This window comes from Myxocyprinus asiaticus, chromosome 9 (assembly GCF_019703515.2).
Source record: "Myxocyprinus asiaticus isolate MX2 ecotype Aquarium Trade chromosome 9, UBuf_Myxa_2, whole genome shotgun sequence".
In the NCBI taxonomy this organism is placed as follows: domain Eukaryota; kingdom Metazoa; phylum Chordata; class Actinopteri; order Cypriniformes; family Catostomidae; genus Myxocyprinus; species Myxocyprinus asiaticus.
Window position 1 is genome coordinate 4,581,004 of NC_059352.1, and position 14,446 is coordinate 4,595,449.

At 36.1% G+C, this 14,446-nt stretch overlaps 1 protein-coding gene across 4 annotated transcripts in view; it reads right to left on the reverse strand.

The window, feature by feature from the left end:
* Positions 1–1,329: 1,329 nt before the first annotated feature.
* The window catches only part of pacsin1b (protein kinase C and casein kinase substrate in neurons 1b), a 36,990-nt gene continuing 23,873 nt past the window's right edge, over positions 1,330–14,446 (reverse strand). For all 4 annotated transcript variants that reach the window (XM_051707100.1, XM_051707099.1, XM_051707101.1 and 1 more), the window contains exons 4-10: positions 14,018–14,253; positions 13,245–13,400; positions 10,178–10,353; positions 9,763–9,883; positions 9,069–9,199; positions 5,012–5,202; positions 1,330–2,843 (exon numbers count right to left, since the gene is read on the reverse strand). In XM_051707100.1, coding sequence (XP_051563060.1) covers positions 2,734–2,843; positions 5,012–5,202; positions 9,069–9,199; positions 9,763–9,883; positions 10,178–10,353; positions 13,245–13,400; positions 14,018–14,253 — 1,121 coding nt within the window. In that variant the 3' untranslated portion in view covers positions 1,330–2,733. The remainder of the gene's footprint in view (positions 2,844–5,011; positions 5,203–9,068; positions 9,200–9,762; positions 9,884–10,177; positions 10,354–13,244; positions 13,401–14,017; positions 14,254–14,446) is intronic.

Below are 14,446 nucleotides of genomic sequence, written 5' to 3' on the forward strand. Positions count from 1 at the left end.
ATACCATCTCTGTACCATTTTACCACTTTAGTTTTTATTTGCAGGGATATTTACTATATTATATAGGCTAGAGAATGTTTATTGATTAAAAAATACTGATTTAGACACCCAAAAATGAAAAATCTCTCATTTACTCATCCTATTATTTATGCCATCCTAGATGTGTATGACTATGTTTCTTCTGCAGAAGAAAGATTTTTAGAACAATATTTCAGTTTTGTAGGTCCATGAAATGCAAGTCAACAGGGTCCAAAACTTTGAAGCACAAAAAAGCATATAAAGGTAGCATAAAAGTAATCCATACGACTCAGTGATTTAATCCATGTCTTCTGAAGAGATATGATAAGTGTGGGTGAGAAAAAGATCAATATTTAAGTCCTTTTTTACTATAAATTCTCCTCCCTGCCCAGTAGGTGGTGATATGAACAAAGAATGCGAATCGCCAAAAACAAAAGAAGAATGTGAAAGTGGATATTTATAGTAAAAAAGGACTTAAATATTAATCTGTTTCTCACCCACACCTATCATATCACTTCAGAAGACATGGATTTAACCACTGGAGTCGTATGGATTACTTTTATGCTGCCTTTATGTGGTTTTTTGAGCTTTAAAGTTCTGGCCACCATTAACTTGCATTGTATGGACCTACAGAGCTCATATATTCTTCTAAAAACCTTCATTTGTGTTCTGCAGAAGAAAGAAAGTCATACACATATGGGATGGCATGAGGGTGAGTAAATTATTTTTGGGTGAACTATTCCTTTAAAAGATTTATGAAGGACAATGACATTTTTCTAAACGTTTAGATTTTATGTTAAAATGTACATATTTTCATTTGGGAAAATGTATATTTTAGGTGTTATGACTGGTCACCATTTCTTTGAAGTTTCTCAACATTTTTAATAGTCATTTAATCGTTTGTACTGTTCATGGGTTAGGTTTTTACAAGTACAAATAATCCATTTAGTCTCTCCATTAAAATTAAGTCATAAAACTGCATCTATAGCACTTATTGCCAACAAGAAAGAAACAAAAATATTGTTTAGTCAGAGGCTCGGTGTTTAGTCATGGTGACCCGAGTTCGAGCCCGAGCTCGATTCCGTTGCCCCTCTTCTCACCTGTCCTTTCATGTGTCCCTTTATGATAAAGGAAAAAATGCCAAAAATATAACTAAAGAGAAAAATGTTTTCTAAAATGGTTTTATATGTAGCATGTCACACTAGCTGTCACTGCATCACATCATGTCTTCTACCTGCAAGGGATTTTGCAATGCTGACCTCTAGTGGTGACTCCAAGCTTTGCATTGCATTACACAAACTCCACTTGTCTCAGACTCATGAGTTTTATTGTGAACTTGAATGAAACTACACTGACATGAAGAGTAGAACACAACAGTCCGTTCTAAACATACAGTATATACACTTCATAATGACACAATCCATAATATTTGAAAATTGAATCAGTTATGGGTTGCACGTTAAAAGACATTCCTAATCTTATAACAGGCAAACAGGCAAAGGATTCAACTGGATTTGAACACACTTTTAAATGGCTTTACATGTGTCCAGAGTTCAAAGCGAACCACAGTTCAAGGCTATAAAATCATAACTACTTCCTTAGTCAAAATATCCTAAAGGAATGCTAAATGAAATCATAATTTGGAACCAAAGTATTAGATAATAATTAAACAATCTACAAAAACATCAAATAAGATCCTACTGAAACATATTTATCAGTTTGCTTTTTCAGAATTTCAGTTCATACAGTCAGATTTGTAAGGGGTTCTTATTTAATCCCCCTTTAGGATTGTTTCCAATTATGATAGAAATATCCATTAGCATTCTTTTAGGATTTTGTGACTAAGGATATTACAAAATACAAGTCTGGGAGACGTTTTGTCAATAATTCGAATAGTCTCTCTCACCTAAAAGTTTAGAATTTGTTCAAGACTTTTACATTTTGTTCAAATGGATTTTAAAATGGTTAAAAAATAAACATGATAAAGTGCAATGAAAAGGTGTATTGAGGCATAGCTTAAAATCATTTGCACTTTGGGTGTAAAAAAACAAAGTCTTAATGCATCACACTGCCGTCTCTGTATTAAAGTCAACATTAAATCAAAATGGACTCTATTTACTTTTTTAATACACATTCCTGGTCTTATTTTGCATGATTTCACGGCAACTTATCAAAATAGAATCAATTCCCAATGGATAAAATCAATTCCCGCCTTATCATGTTTCTCGTTGGACATCATGTTTCACCCGGAAATATGTCATCTTACATAAGAAAAATTAGTTGCGAATGCCGTTTCATGTTGACTTTAAGAAATCCATGAGAAGAGGCCACTAAGTTTAACGCTGAACCTTGCATTTCAAAATAAAAGTCTAAAATACATATTGCATAGCTGTTTTTCGCTATGCTCGGCTTCTTGGACGTCATTACAATAATTTTGTTTCAGTAGACCATACGTGAATACATGTCAGCAGCACAATAACTCATACTGAACATGGCTACATAGATGTACAGAACTGTTTCCTTGATGGGGTTAAAGGGAAATGATACAGTATGTGTTTTGAAAACTGTCTATATTTTGTTGCAGATTTAAGAAATACAGCTTGAAGCAAGTCAATCAGGCAAGGAAATGTTTGCTCTGGAATCTCAGATTGGAGCAGTGTGGGGAGAAGTCTTTAAGGCCTTCTTCATGGAAAGGCTGTCCACCACGCAAGGAAACTAAATGGGCTCGACGTAGTTAGCCGGGTACAAGCCTAGCTGGCCGTTTTCCAAACGCCCTTTACACCAACCCTGCTCATCCTCGTCTTCCAGTTTGATGAGTTCATCTCCTGTAAAAAGGTATAGATCATATATTTCAATGAGTACTTTTATATACCAAATACTGCAAACATGTTATTGAGATGATACAACACTGATCTTGGATCAGCCTCTAATGACAAAGTTCTTCCACCAAACTTGGAAAACTTTATGTAAAGGTTGTGCAAAAGTTAGTAACAAATTAATTGTTATTGGAAGGTCCTAATGTCATTATTATTAGAGTATTATATTTTCTTCAACATTATGTATATAATAATATTTGTTATTTATTCAATATGAATTCTATAATGTTATATAATAAATATTATGCAAAATTAGATTTCTAGGTCGGAAAACTTTCCAAAACTTTTTTATATACTAATGATACTAGTGGAACATTGGAAGCTGATGGCGAAGTTCTCGAAATGTTCTGGGCAGTTTTTATTTAACTGAAGAACGAGTCAAAATTATTTCCTATGGTAATCGACACCATGTCACAGATGACGTCCATAAAGATTAATGGAATATTCAGATTAAATGCAAGTTGTTAATACAAATGATGAAAAGGTTTTGCGGGGGCCTGGGTATCTCAGCGAGTATTGACACTGACTATCACCCCTGGAGTTGCGAGTTCGAATCCAGGGTGTGCTGAGTGACTCCAGCCAGGTCTCCTAAGCAACCAAATTGGCCCAGTTGCTAGGGAGGGTAGAGTCACATGGGGTAACCTCCTCGTGGTCACGATTAATGGTTCTCGCTGAATTCACGCTCAGTTGGCGCGTGGTAATTTGTGCGTGGATCGTGGAGAGTAGCATGAGCCTCCACGTGATAAGATGCGCGGATTGACGGTCTCAGAAATGGAGGCAACAGAGACTTGTCCTCCACCACCCGGATTGAGGTGAGTAAATGCGCCACCACGAGGACCTACTAAGTAGTGGGAATTGGGCATTCCAAATTGGGAGAAAATGGGATTAAAAAAAGAAAAGAAGAAAATGTTTTGCGTCAGAATGATGTGCCTTTAAAGGAATATTCCGGGGTTCAATACAAGTTTAGCTAAATCGAGAGAATTTGTGGCATAATGTTTTCTTTAAAAAAAGCAAAAATTGAGGTTAAAGTGAGGCACTTAAAATGGAACTGAACGGAGCCAGTTTTGGGGGGATTAAAGGCAGAAATGTGAAGCTTAAAATTTTATAAAAATACATTAATTCTTCTGTTAAAACTCGTGTATTATTTGAGCTGTAAAGTTGTTAAAATCGTCATTTTTACAGTCGTTTTAAGGTTTAAGTGTTTGTTGACATTACATCATCATGGCAACAAGTTATAAAATTGGCTATAACGTTTCACAGAAAAGGTTAGTAAGCGATTTTATCACACTAAAATCATGTTAACACATATTGTTTACGTCTTGTGGCTATACTTTTGAAACAGTGAGTGTCTCACTGTAATCCAGATTTTTGCTTTTAAAGAAAAGGAGGGGCAAGTCAAAATATCTTTTTGTGGTAATCAGCATTAAACAATTCCTTTAAATAACATTCTACTTAAATGAAAAAAGTAACGTTATATTTTAGCGTTCCCCAAACTAAATTGCAATGTTTGGAAATTGTTTTTAGAAGATAAAGCCTAAAGTATACTTCGGTCAGACATGAATGCTAGGCGTCTGCGTACAGGATGTGTGAGACAATTTTCATCATCAACAGTGTGCTCGAGCACTGCGCCTGGAATTATTTGCACTACTTAGTGGGTCCACAAGGTGGCAACACTCACATTTGAGCTGTTGCTCTCACGAAGAAGCACTAGAAGAAGATAATCACCACTAAACAACAGTGGATGTGCATGTCAAGAGAGCGTGTGTGAGGAGGTCAAAAGATATCTGCATTTGTATAACTCCAGTCTAAAGGAATATAAAGACATCTTTATGGGTCTAAACTCCTGAAGATAAATAGTCCAGTCTCTCATAGCAATCCTAGCGCACATGCGCCAACCGCCTGTGTATGTGTGCCCATTCAAATGAAGTATACTTTGAAAGGCTAGCAGCTGCGTCGAAACCAAAGTATACAATTTTTCTCTCTTATCATGTCTTCTTTTATTTATATTTGTTGATCTTAAAGTTATCTGTATAGTTAAACCTAGCCAGTTACTCTATTTATACTGCTAGTACTGGAATGGGGTCTAAAAACTCAAAGTGTTTTGGTTTTAGACTTACCTGCTTTAAAGGTGAGCTCATCTTGTTCTTGGCCGTCATAGTCGTACAGCGCTCTCACTCGCACCCCTTTATTCTCCTCATCGAACGGATTTGCACTGCCATTTGTTTCACTGGCTGGTTGGGCGGCAGGTGGTTGCTCGTCGTCGGACCATTCTGCAGAATACTGCTGATTCCTCTCATAACTGCTCACGCTGAAGAAAACACCCAGATACAAAAAGATCACCCAAAAATGAAACTTCTATCACCATTTACTCACCCTGATGTTGTTCCAAACAGGGTTGAGGAGTAACGGAATACATGTAACGGTGTTACGTATTTAAAATACAAAATATGTGTAACTATATTCCACTATAGTTACACTTTAAATCGTGGGTAATCAGAATACAGTTACTTTTTTTAAGTATTTTGATTACTAAAGAGATTACTTTGCATTTTATTGTCATTTGTTTCATTTTATATTTAGTCTATTCAGTTTGAAAACATTTATGCTTTTAAATGATCGGAGTAGCGTTTGAACAGCTGGGGAACATTCTGATGTATTACTGTTACGAGCAGACAGAAGGCGCTCTCATACTGTTATCAATGAAAAGGTAGATCTATAGCAACAACAAAAAAGAGTTAAAAACACTCTGACAGATGAAATATAAATCTAATAAATACACATTTACAAGGCTATATGGTTTGTCCATTTTTATGTGGTTTGGGTATACAAGAATGTTACAAGAATAAAAGATGCTTATACAAGAAATACTAACCAATGTAGCCTGTAGCATCATATAGAAAACTACAAATAATAGATTTATATGAACAGAAGCCACAAATGATCGGAAGATGTTGTTGTATACACTCTGTGGGGTTTCGAAGTAAGTTTGGAACATCAGAAATAGTTCCTTGTGTAAACTGCCATGTGAACGTTTAGCATTACGTCGAGGTAAAATAGTATTTTTAGCCATTAGATGCACTTGTTACCAGTCATGATTATATTTTATAATTAATTCTATTTTTCTTCTAGTTTTTGATATGAGGTGCAAAGATGGATTACAAAAATATTACTCTTAGAATTTTAGTATTTTTTTCCTGTAACAAATCGAATAAATCCTTGAAATAAATTTACTTGAGAAGCTACACTGCGTAAGATATTTAGGCTTTTTCAGAGCATGTATTTTTTATATAAGTGTATTTTGTTTTACTGTACTGGCAGAAGTTTTTCACTTGTTTATAGTCAAAAACAAGTGAAAAAAGCCGCCAGTGCTGAAGAAGTACTGTAGAAGTATTTCGATTACGTTACTGACTGTGAGTAATCGAACGGAATACGTTACAAATGACATTTTACAGCATGTTTTCTGTAATCTGTAGAGGAATACATTTGAAAAGTAACCCTCCAAACCCTGGTTTCCAACCCGTTTGACTTCCTCAGGCAGATGTTAGTGTAACGGTAGCCAGCTGGTAGGTAGCTGTGCAGTGTGTAAACCTCACTCCCCTGGCCTCAAGAGGCTCACTAGCGACTGACGCTAGAGACTGTAGCCTTTAGCCTTCTCGTTAGCGCACCCGCCTCTCATGCTGGAGATGCAGGTTCGATTCCTGCTCAGAGTGGGTTGAATAGGGCCGGTTACAGTGGTGCCGTGACCCGGATGGGAGTGAGGTTTAGGGGGGTGAGTGTAACGGTAGCCAGCTGGTACGTTATAGCTGTGTGGTATGTGTAAACCTCACCCCCCCCCCCGGCCTCAAGAGGCACATTAGCAACTGATGCTAGGGGCTGTAGCCTTTAGCCTCCTCATTAGTGTGCCTGCCTCCCATGCCAGAGATGCCAGTTCAAATCCCGCTCAGAGCGGGTTGAGCAGGACCGATTACAGTGGTGCCATGACCCGGATAGGAGTGAGGTTTAGGGGGGTGAGCGTAACAGTAGCCAGCTGGTAGGTAGCAGTGCAGTGTGTAAACCTCACTCCCCTGGCCTCAAGAGGCACACTAGCGACGTTAGAGGCTGCAGCCTTTAGCCTCCTTGTTAGCGCGCCCGCCTCTCATGCCGGAGACGCCAGTTCGATTCCAGAGCGGGTTGAGTAGGACCAGTTACATTAGGCAGAATGATGGTCTTAAGGCCCCGATATACTTCACACGAAATTGAAGAACGAACGGGTGTGATGTCATTTAGAACAAAATCCGGCCAAAAAGAAGGTGTTTTGCAATTGTTTCGGTAGTTCGTCACAGCTCGCCTGGGCGAACTTCTAGAGAAAATTCTTACCGGCTGCTAAACACCTTATTGCTGCCATTGTGACGTGGAGCTCCACCTACCTTGAAGCCGACAGCTAATTTTGTTTACATCATGTTCAGTCAGTCAAAATCAGTCGACATGAGTTATTAGCGAGCTGGTGCAAATGTACCTACATCTGTATGATCGTTCGCTTAGAGACATTTTCCAAGATCATGTCATGCGATTTATTTATTTTTTGCTTAATTACTCTACAAAAGGAATAAAATCTACTCAAATACTCTCAAGTGCCCATTCACACATGTGCCATCTGCAGTGAAAGCCATTCACACATCTACCCAAAGATATTCTGCCATCACCATTCTTTTGTCTGTATTTTGCCCATTATCACTCTTTTATACACCCCTCTTTGCAGTAGTATCAGTGTCATCATAAATTACAATATCAGAGTGTAATCATAGTTTAGCGTGTTAGCGCATTAGTGTCATGAATTCAGAATGTAAACAAGACCAAATTAAACATTTTCTATGCATATACATTACTTTAAATCATCAGTGAGTGGTTAAAACAACTTCTTTTACTGACCTCATGTAAATTCTACTCATAGAATGAGGCATAAAGTCATTGATAACACATTTTAAAGTCACATTAGTTAAGGTTTTACATGTAGCATCCTCATATTTATGTGTACTTAAATACTACGGTGTGACTGGTGTCTGAATGTTCGCAAATAGTATACCGTTGCTTGGCTGTTTCGAAGTTCTTTTTACCCCTGATCGAAGAACAAAGAAGAACTTCTTCGGAAGTATATCGGGGCCTTTAGTCACAATTCACTTTCTTTGCATTGTTTTTTTTTTTTTTATAAATTGAAAGTGAATGGTGACTGATACCGTCATTCTGCCTAACATGTCCATATTTGTGTTCTACAGAAGAAAGTAAGTACTGTAGGTTTGGAACAACATGAGGGTGAGTAAATGATGACAGGATTTTCATTTTTTTCTTTTGTTTTTGGGTGAATTATTCCTTTAACCTGAGTTAATGACAAAAAATCAATTATTTATTAACAATCTATACATATTTGTCTCACTATATGTTTTTTTAATCAATTGATGAACTATGAATTGAAAATGTTCACAGAGAATTCGGATAACACTGCAATGTAGTGTACTACATAGGGAACAGGGGGCAATTTTGGACACATCATTGGAATTATTTAAATTAATCAAACAACAAAATACTGTCTGCAGTCAAACCATTAAACAAAAACTCGTTTAAATAGGGTTAAAGGTGCTGTAAGCTATTTTTATTTTTTTTCATGGAAAGGTATGCAAGAAAATTTCCTACACCCTGAAAGATATTAATTAAATAAGTGTCATGAGATATCTCACCAGTCTTCCTGACAGTTCTAGACTCTGTAAACAGCAAACAAAAATGTTTCAGCGGGCCATGGTCTCTGACGCTTTCTGCCTGTCAAAAGTTTTTCGTGTTCTCATAGTATTATAGTTGCAGCGAATTATTGAGGCTTAATGCCATTTTTATGCCATGTTGCTCATAACAGTTGTCAGTTGAGGGCGCTATTTTGCTGCTGTTGTTTTTGACAACCGTTTCTGCTCAATACTGGTCTCAGTAAAACTCGTTTGGTATATCTGGAGTGCTGGGTTTTGGAAATGGGGCGTGGCTAATCCAACGGCTCACCTTATGGGAATTCTAGAATGGCTAAAATTACTTAAAGCACCTTTAATGCTATGCTAAATTATATGCTTTAAAATAAAACTGAAACATTTTCAAAACATTACACTAAGGGCTTAAAAGCTATAAATAAGCTGTAAATAAGGGGGTAAAGTTCTGTACCTGCCCCGGTCTCCAGTGGGTGGTGTGCCGTGATTTTCACCGTGTGTGAGTTGAGTTAAAGTCACTTCCTCATGATTCTTCTTCATCTTCTCTTTCTTATTGATGGAGTGACTCAGATCTGGATTGAACTCCTGATTCGTAGTCAAAAAAGAATTCAGAGAGAACAAGAATTATGTCTACACTGAAGCTATTCAAAGAAGAAAATATTTTTAAATATATAATAATCAGATGATAATATAAAAACAATTTTTTTTAACTACATAACAATCATCTGACAACCATGATGTCATAACGTCAGTGACAAATAATTAAAATTTAATCCACCTAGAACAGTAGTCCGCCACAAAAATTTCGATTTACAGCTCAAATAATACACGAGTTTTAACAGAAGAATTAATGTAAGTGCTTTTATACGATTATAAGCTTCACATTTCTGTGTTTAAACTTCCATTGTAAGTGCCTCACTGTAACTGATTTTTGCCTTTATTTTTTAAGAAAGAGAGGGACGAGTCAAAATAATTTTTTTTAGGTAATCAACATTATGCCACAAATGCTGTCAATTGAGTTTAACTTGTACTGAACCCAGAATATTCCCTTAAATAAGTCCCTTTAAAGCTCCAGTGAATTAGTGAATCATTTATGTGAACTGCATTTACATAAAATGAACTGGAGTTCCCCACTAATGGTGCGCTACCTCAAACTGTGGCCAGTTCATGTGCATGCCAGGACCATGGACATTGCTAAACCACTTGAGGTCTTCTTGAGCACAGGCCGAGCTGATGTTATGCTCCAGTTCTCTGTAGACCGTGGCATAGCTGTGGGTAGAGATCGGATTGTAGAGATTATAAAGAGATTAAAGTCCAAATGAAATGGTTTAATCAAACACAAACAACTTTTATGAGTAAATTAGCATATAGACGACCTCAAAGTTAAAGGACATGGCCTAAAAGCCACAAAACTCCAAATTTGATTTGTGTTTATGAATGCAGTATGATCATTCAGGATCCCCAAATAATTACAGCTGAGACCCATATAGTTTCTGTACTCCAGTCAAGGCTGCTATTCAGACTACTAGACTTTGAAGACCAGGTGTGTGTTTTGCCGCTGACCTTTGGCTCTCTGCGAGGTTGAGATGTCGTTTGAGATCCAGAAGCACCTCCCTTAGGAAGTTCAACCTATTCTCCTCAAATTGCTGGCACTGTTCAAACACTGTCTCCATGTTCTCCATGTATTGTGGCGTGCAGTTACTGAGGTCATCCAGGCTCTTCTCGTATTTCTCTTTGGCCTGTAACACCAAACACACACCATCTAAAATCGAATGACTTGTAGCATAATATACAGTATGTGATATTTCTGAAGAGTTTAGCCAATCATAACAAAGGATGTTTATGTAAAGGTTTTAAAGGTACAGTTGCAAAAAAATGCATAATTCTAATGGTCAGAAAAAATGTAATTACTAAAAAAAAACCTTAGTAAATAAAAACCTATTTAACTTTAATTTAAACTTTAATTATAATTTAACTTTATTAAAAAAGACATTATGGGTGGGCTTCAGGGAAAAAATAAAATGATAATGAATAAAATGAACTGATATTATTCCTTTAAAACTACAGTATATTTGGATGAATCTCACAAAACCTTTGAAGAACATTTCTCTGTCATAATTCATCACAAAATTAAAAGAAAGAAAAAATAATTACATAATTGAGAATCACCTTTGAAAATAATGAAAAAAAAAAATGTCAAAACATTCCCTCGCAATAAATTGACCATGGTTTTACTAAAATAACCATATTCTAATCTTGATATTCATAGTAAAACCATAGCACCAATACAGGAAAACAAAAACTATGGTAGTAAAAATAATAATTTTGTGGTTATTTTTATTTTATTTGGATACAGTATACTGTATTAAAAACATGGATATAACATCACAAAGCAAAAAAATCATAATGACCTTAAGTTTTTTTTTTTTTTTTAGCAAAAACATTTAATTTTTTAGGCGTGAAATGTGGGGTAAAAAAGGTAAACAAAATAATAAAAATAAAAAAATTGATATGATCCCTTTAAAATTATATTTAGACGAATCTCAAAAAACAATTCAAGAACAATTTTGTGTCATAATTCACCCTAAAATCAAAAGAAAAAATTAATTAGATAATTGAAAATCACCATTGAGAATAATGAGAATTACAAAAAAACAAAACCAAAAAAAAACAAAAAAAGTAAAATGTCAAATGCATTACGCTTATGAGAATTTCGGGGGGAAATGTGCATAATATGGAGATAACATCACTATGCAAAAAATCATAATGATCTTAAAATTAGACTTTTTTTTTTTTTTTGCTTTTGATTTTGGGGTGAAAAGTAAAAAAAAAAAAAAAGAATTTATATGATCCCTTTAAAATTTAGACAAACCTCACAAAACCTCATAAGAACATTGTTGTGTCAGACTCATAAATCACCCTAAAACAAAAGAAAGAAAAATATGACATAATTAAGAATCAAAATCAAGGGGGGCCTGGGTAGCTCAGCGAGTATTGACGCTGACTACCACCCCTGGAGTCGCGAGTTGTAATCCAGGGCGTGCTGAGTGACTCCAGCCAAGTCTCCGAAGCAACCAAATTGGCCAGGTTGCTAGGGAGGGTAGAGTCACATGAGGTAACCTCCTCGTGGTCACTATAATGTGGTTCGCTCTTGGTGGGGCGTGTGGTGAGTTGAGGGCGGATGACGCGGAGAATAGCGTGAAGCCTCCACACGCACTAGGTCTCCGCGGTAACGCACTCAACAAGCCACGTGATAAGATGCGCGGATTGACGGTCTCAGACACTGAGGCAACTGATATTCGTCCTCCGCCACCCGGATTGAGGTGAGTCACTACGCCACCACGAGGACTTAGAGCGCATTGGGAATTGGGCATTCCAAATTGGGGAGAAAAGGTGAAAAAAAAAAAAAGAATCATCATCAAGAATAATGAGAATTACAAAAACAAAAAAAAATGTCACAACACTTTACGGCAATTAGAAATTCAGGGCAAAATGTACTTAATTGACATTAAAATAATGTCACAATGAAAAAAGAAATCTTAATGATCTTAATATAGGCTTTATTTATTTTATGCAAGAATATAAGTTCCTTTGAGAATGTATACATTCTTTCCTAATTGAATAATATCATCATATAGGATGGTTTTGTGTGTCATAAGGGATAGTTTTACAGCTACATTACAGATAATTACAGCCATTACTCAAATGTCCATCTTCTCCATTGTTCCACTGTGGCTTGTTCAAACCCAGCGTTCCCATTCAGATCTGGCAGAAGCTGATTCCACTGGGGCTCTAAGTGCTTATAATGGATTCTGGGTAAGGTTAAAGGCTAATGAATTGGCTGTACAGTGTGTTAGAGAGCCATTTATTGAACATATCTGTGTTCCTTCCTATTAAGTGGCCCAGAGGTAGAGCAGTATTATGAAAGAAAGCTCTGGGGATTTGAACCTGCTGGTGTAATGAATAGTAGAAAAACTGCTTGAGGATATTTTAGTTAGGCCATGTCTTCCAGTTGTTTTATGGTGCAAAAACTGGTTACCTTGCTAAAATAAAAAATAAAAACAGCTAAAACCAGCCTAATCTGGTTGGCTGGTCTTATGCTGGTTTTAGATCGGGGGTTTTTTTCCCCAGAAGGGAAGCCACACAAAAATGCATACATTAACTGGATTAGAAAAAAGGAAAAATCAAGTCAAAAAATCAAAGTCTCCAAACAAATGATAATAGACATTTTTTACAAAACTAACTTCACACTTCTTTCTTTTTGCTTTTAAGTTAAACCAATTAAGTTGATTTGTAATGCAAATACATTCATACATTTTTAAGTGTGGCTTAAGTGTCCAAATACTTGTTTTAGATGTTATGGGTATATACAGCATATCAAGTAAATGCTGACAATAATTTATGCTTTGCACCCAATTAAATTATTATTTTAAATGAATTAATTATTTATTAATGTATTAATTATTATTTAAATGTAATTATTTTATTTATTAACTATTATTTATTTTTTTAGTTTAGCTAATAATATAAAAATATTTTTTTAATGAAATAAAATACTATTTATAAAATGTTTTAATGAAAATAAACATGAATTATTATTATTCAGAATAAATGCATTTTCTTGGCTGACCTTCTGAACGTCGTTTTTGCACTTGTCCACCTTCTCCTGGAGCTTCTTCTGTTGGTCAGATGTCACTGATGCCTCTGTTTTGCTATTGGCTTCTCTTGTAGATGCTATTTTCTCTTCCTTGCAGGCCATGTGGTATGTTTTCTTTGCTGTTTCTAACTATATTTTAAAGAGAAGATATTGCAATCAGGTTTTTGTTGAACAAGGTGAGCTACACTTAACACATGGATCAGTTCGCATATTACGTAATTTGTTTAGGCATGTAAAAACAAAGCAAACTGTGGTTGGTTAAAGTCAGTCAAATAATTGCTTCCTGTCTAAGTGTGCGGTTCTTGGCCAGAATAAGATGCGATGTGGACCAGACTTTATACCGAATGTCAAAAGTGTGGCTACGCAAGAATTATGTAGAGTAAAACGTTCTTATAGTCACTGGAATCTTCATTTCATTTGACTGTGCATCATTTTAAACACATTTTCAAAAGTACTATTCATTTGTTTAGCTGTAAAACACTGTGCACCTTTAAGAGAATCTACAATGTTTTTGGAGAGGTTTTTGTAATCATGTGTCACAAATTAAGGTCCCGTTCACAACTAATGTGTTCTTAGGTTAAAAAAAAGCTAAACGCAGCGCAACGAATGGAAAAACATACAGGTGTCTTGAGATGCATTTTTAAAAGTTCAAGTTCTTTTAACTTGTTTACATAGAAAAACAATTGAAAAACAACACAGATGGATGAAAAAATGCATTTGATGGGAACAGCCCCTAAGTCCCTCACCTCTTTGAGTTTCTTGGCCCAGGGCTTCTGGGCTTTTCTGAATCCCTCATCCGCCTCTTTAGTCTCTTTGAAGCCGCCCATCATCTGTTTGTGGTAGGAATCTTTCTGCCAGTTCTTGACTTTCTCTAAGTCTTCGTTCAGCAGATTGTTTTTCACCTCCTGGTGCAGATCGCTCACCTTTTCTGCTTCCGTCATCACAGCTAACCAGGCTTTCTCCAGAGTTCCATACTGCGGCCCTGCCAGAGAGACAACATGCCAATAAACAACAACGACATTGATTGAGTGAAAAAGTGAGAGAAAGACAAGCTTATTAGGAATGAAAGGTTAAGAGAAGCAAGAAAACATTTGCCTTCCAGACAGTCACTTCACATCTAGTTTTAGGATTTTATAAACTGAAGGGTACAAATGCACTCAAAAAAATATTTCAGG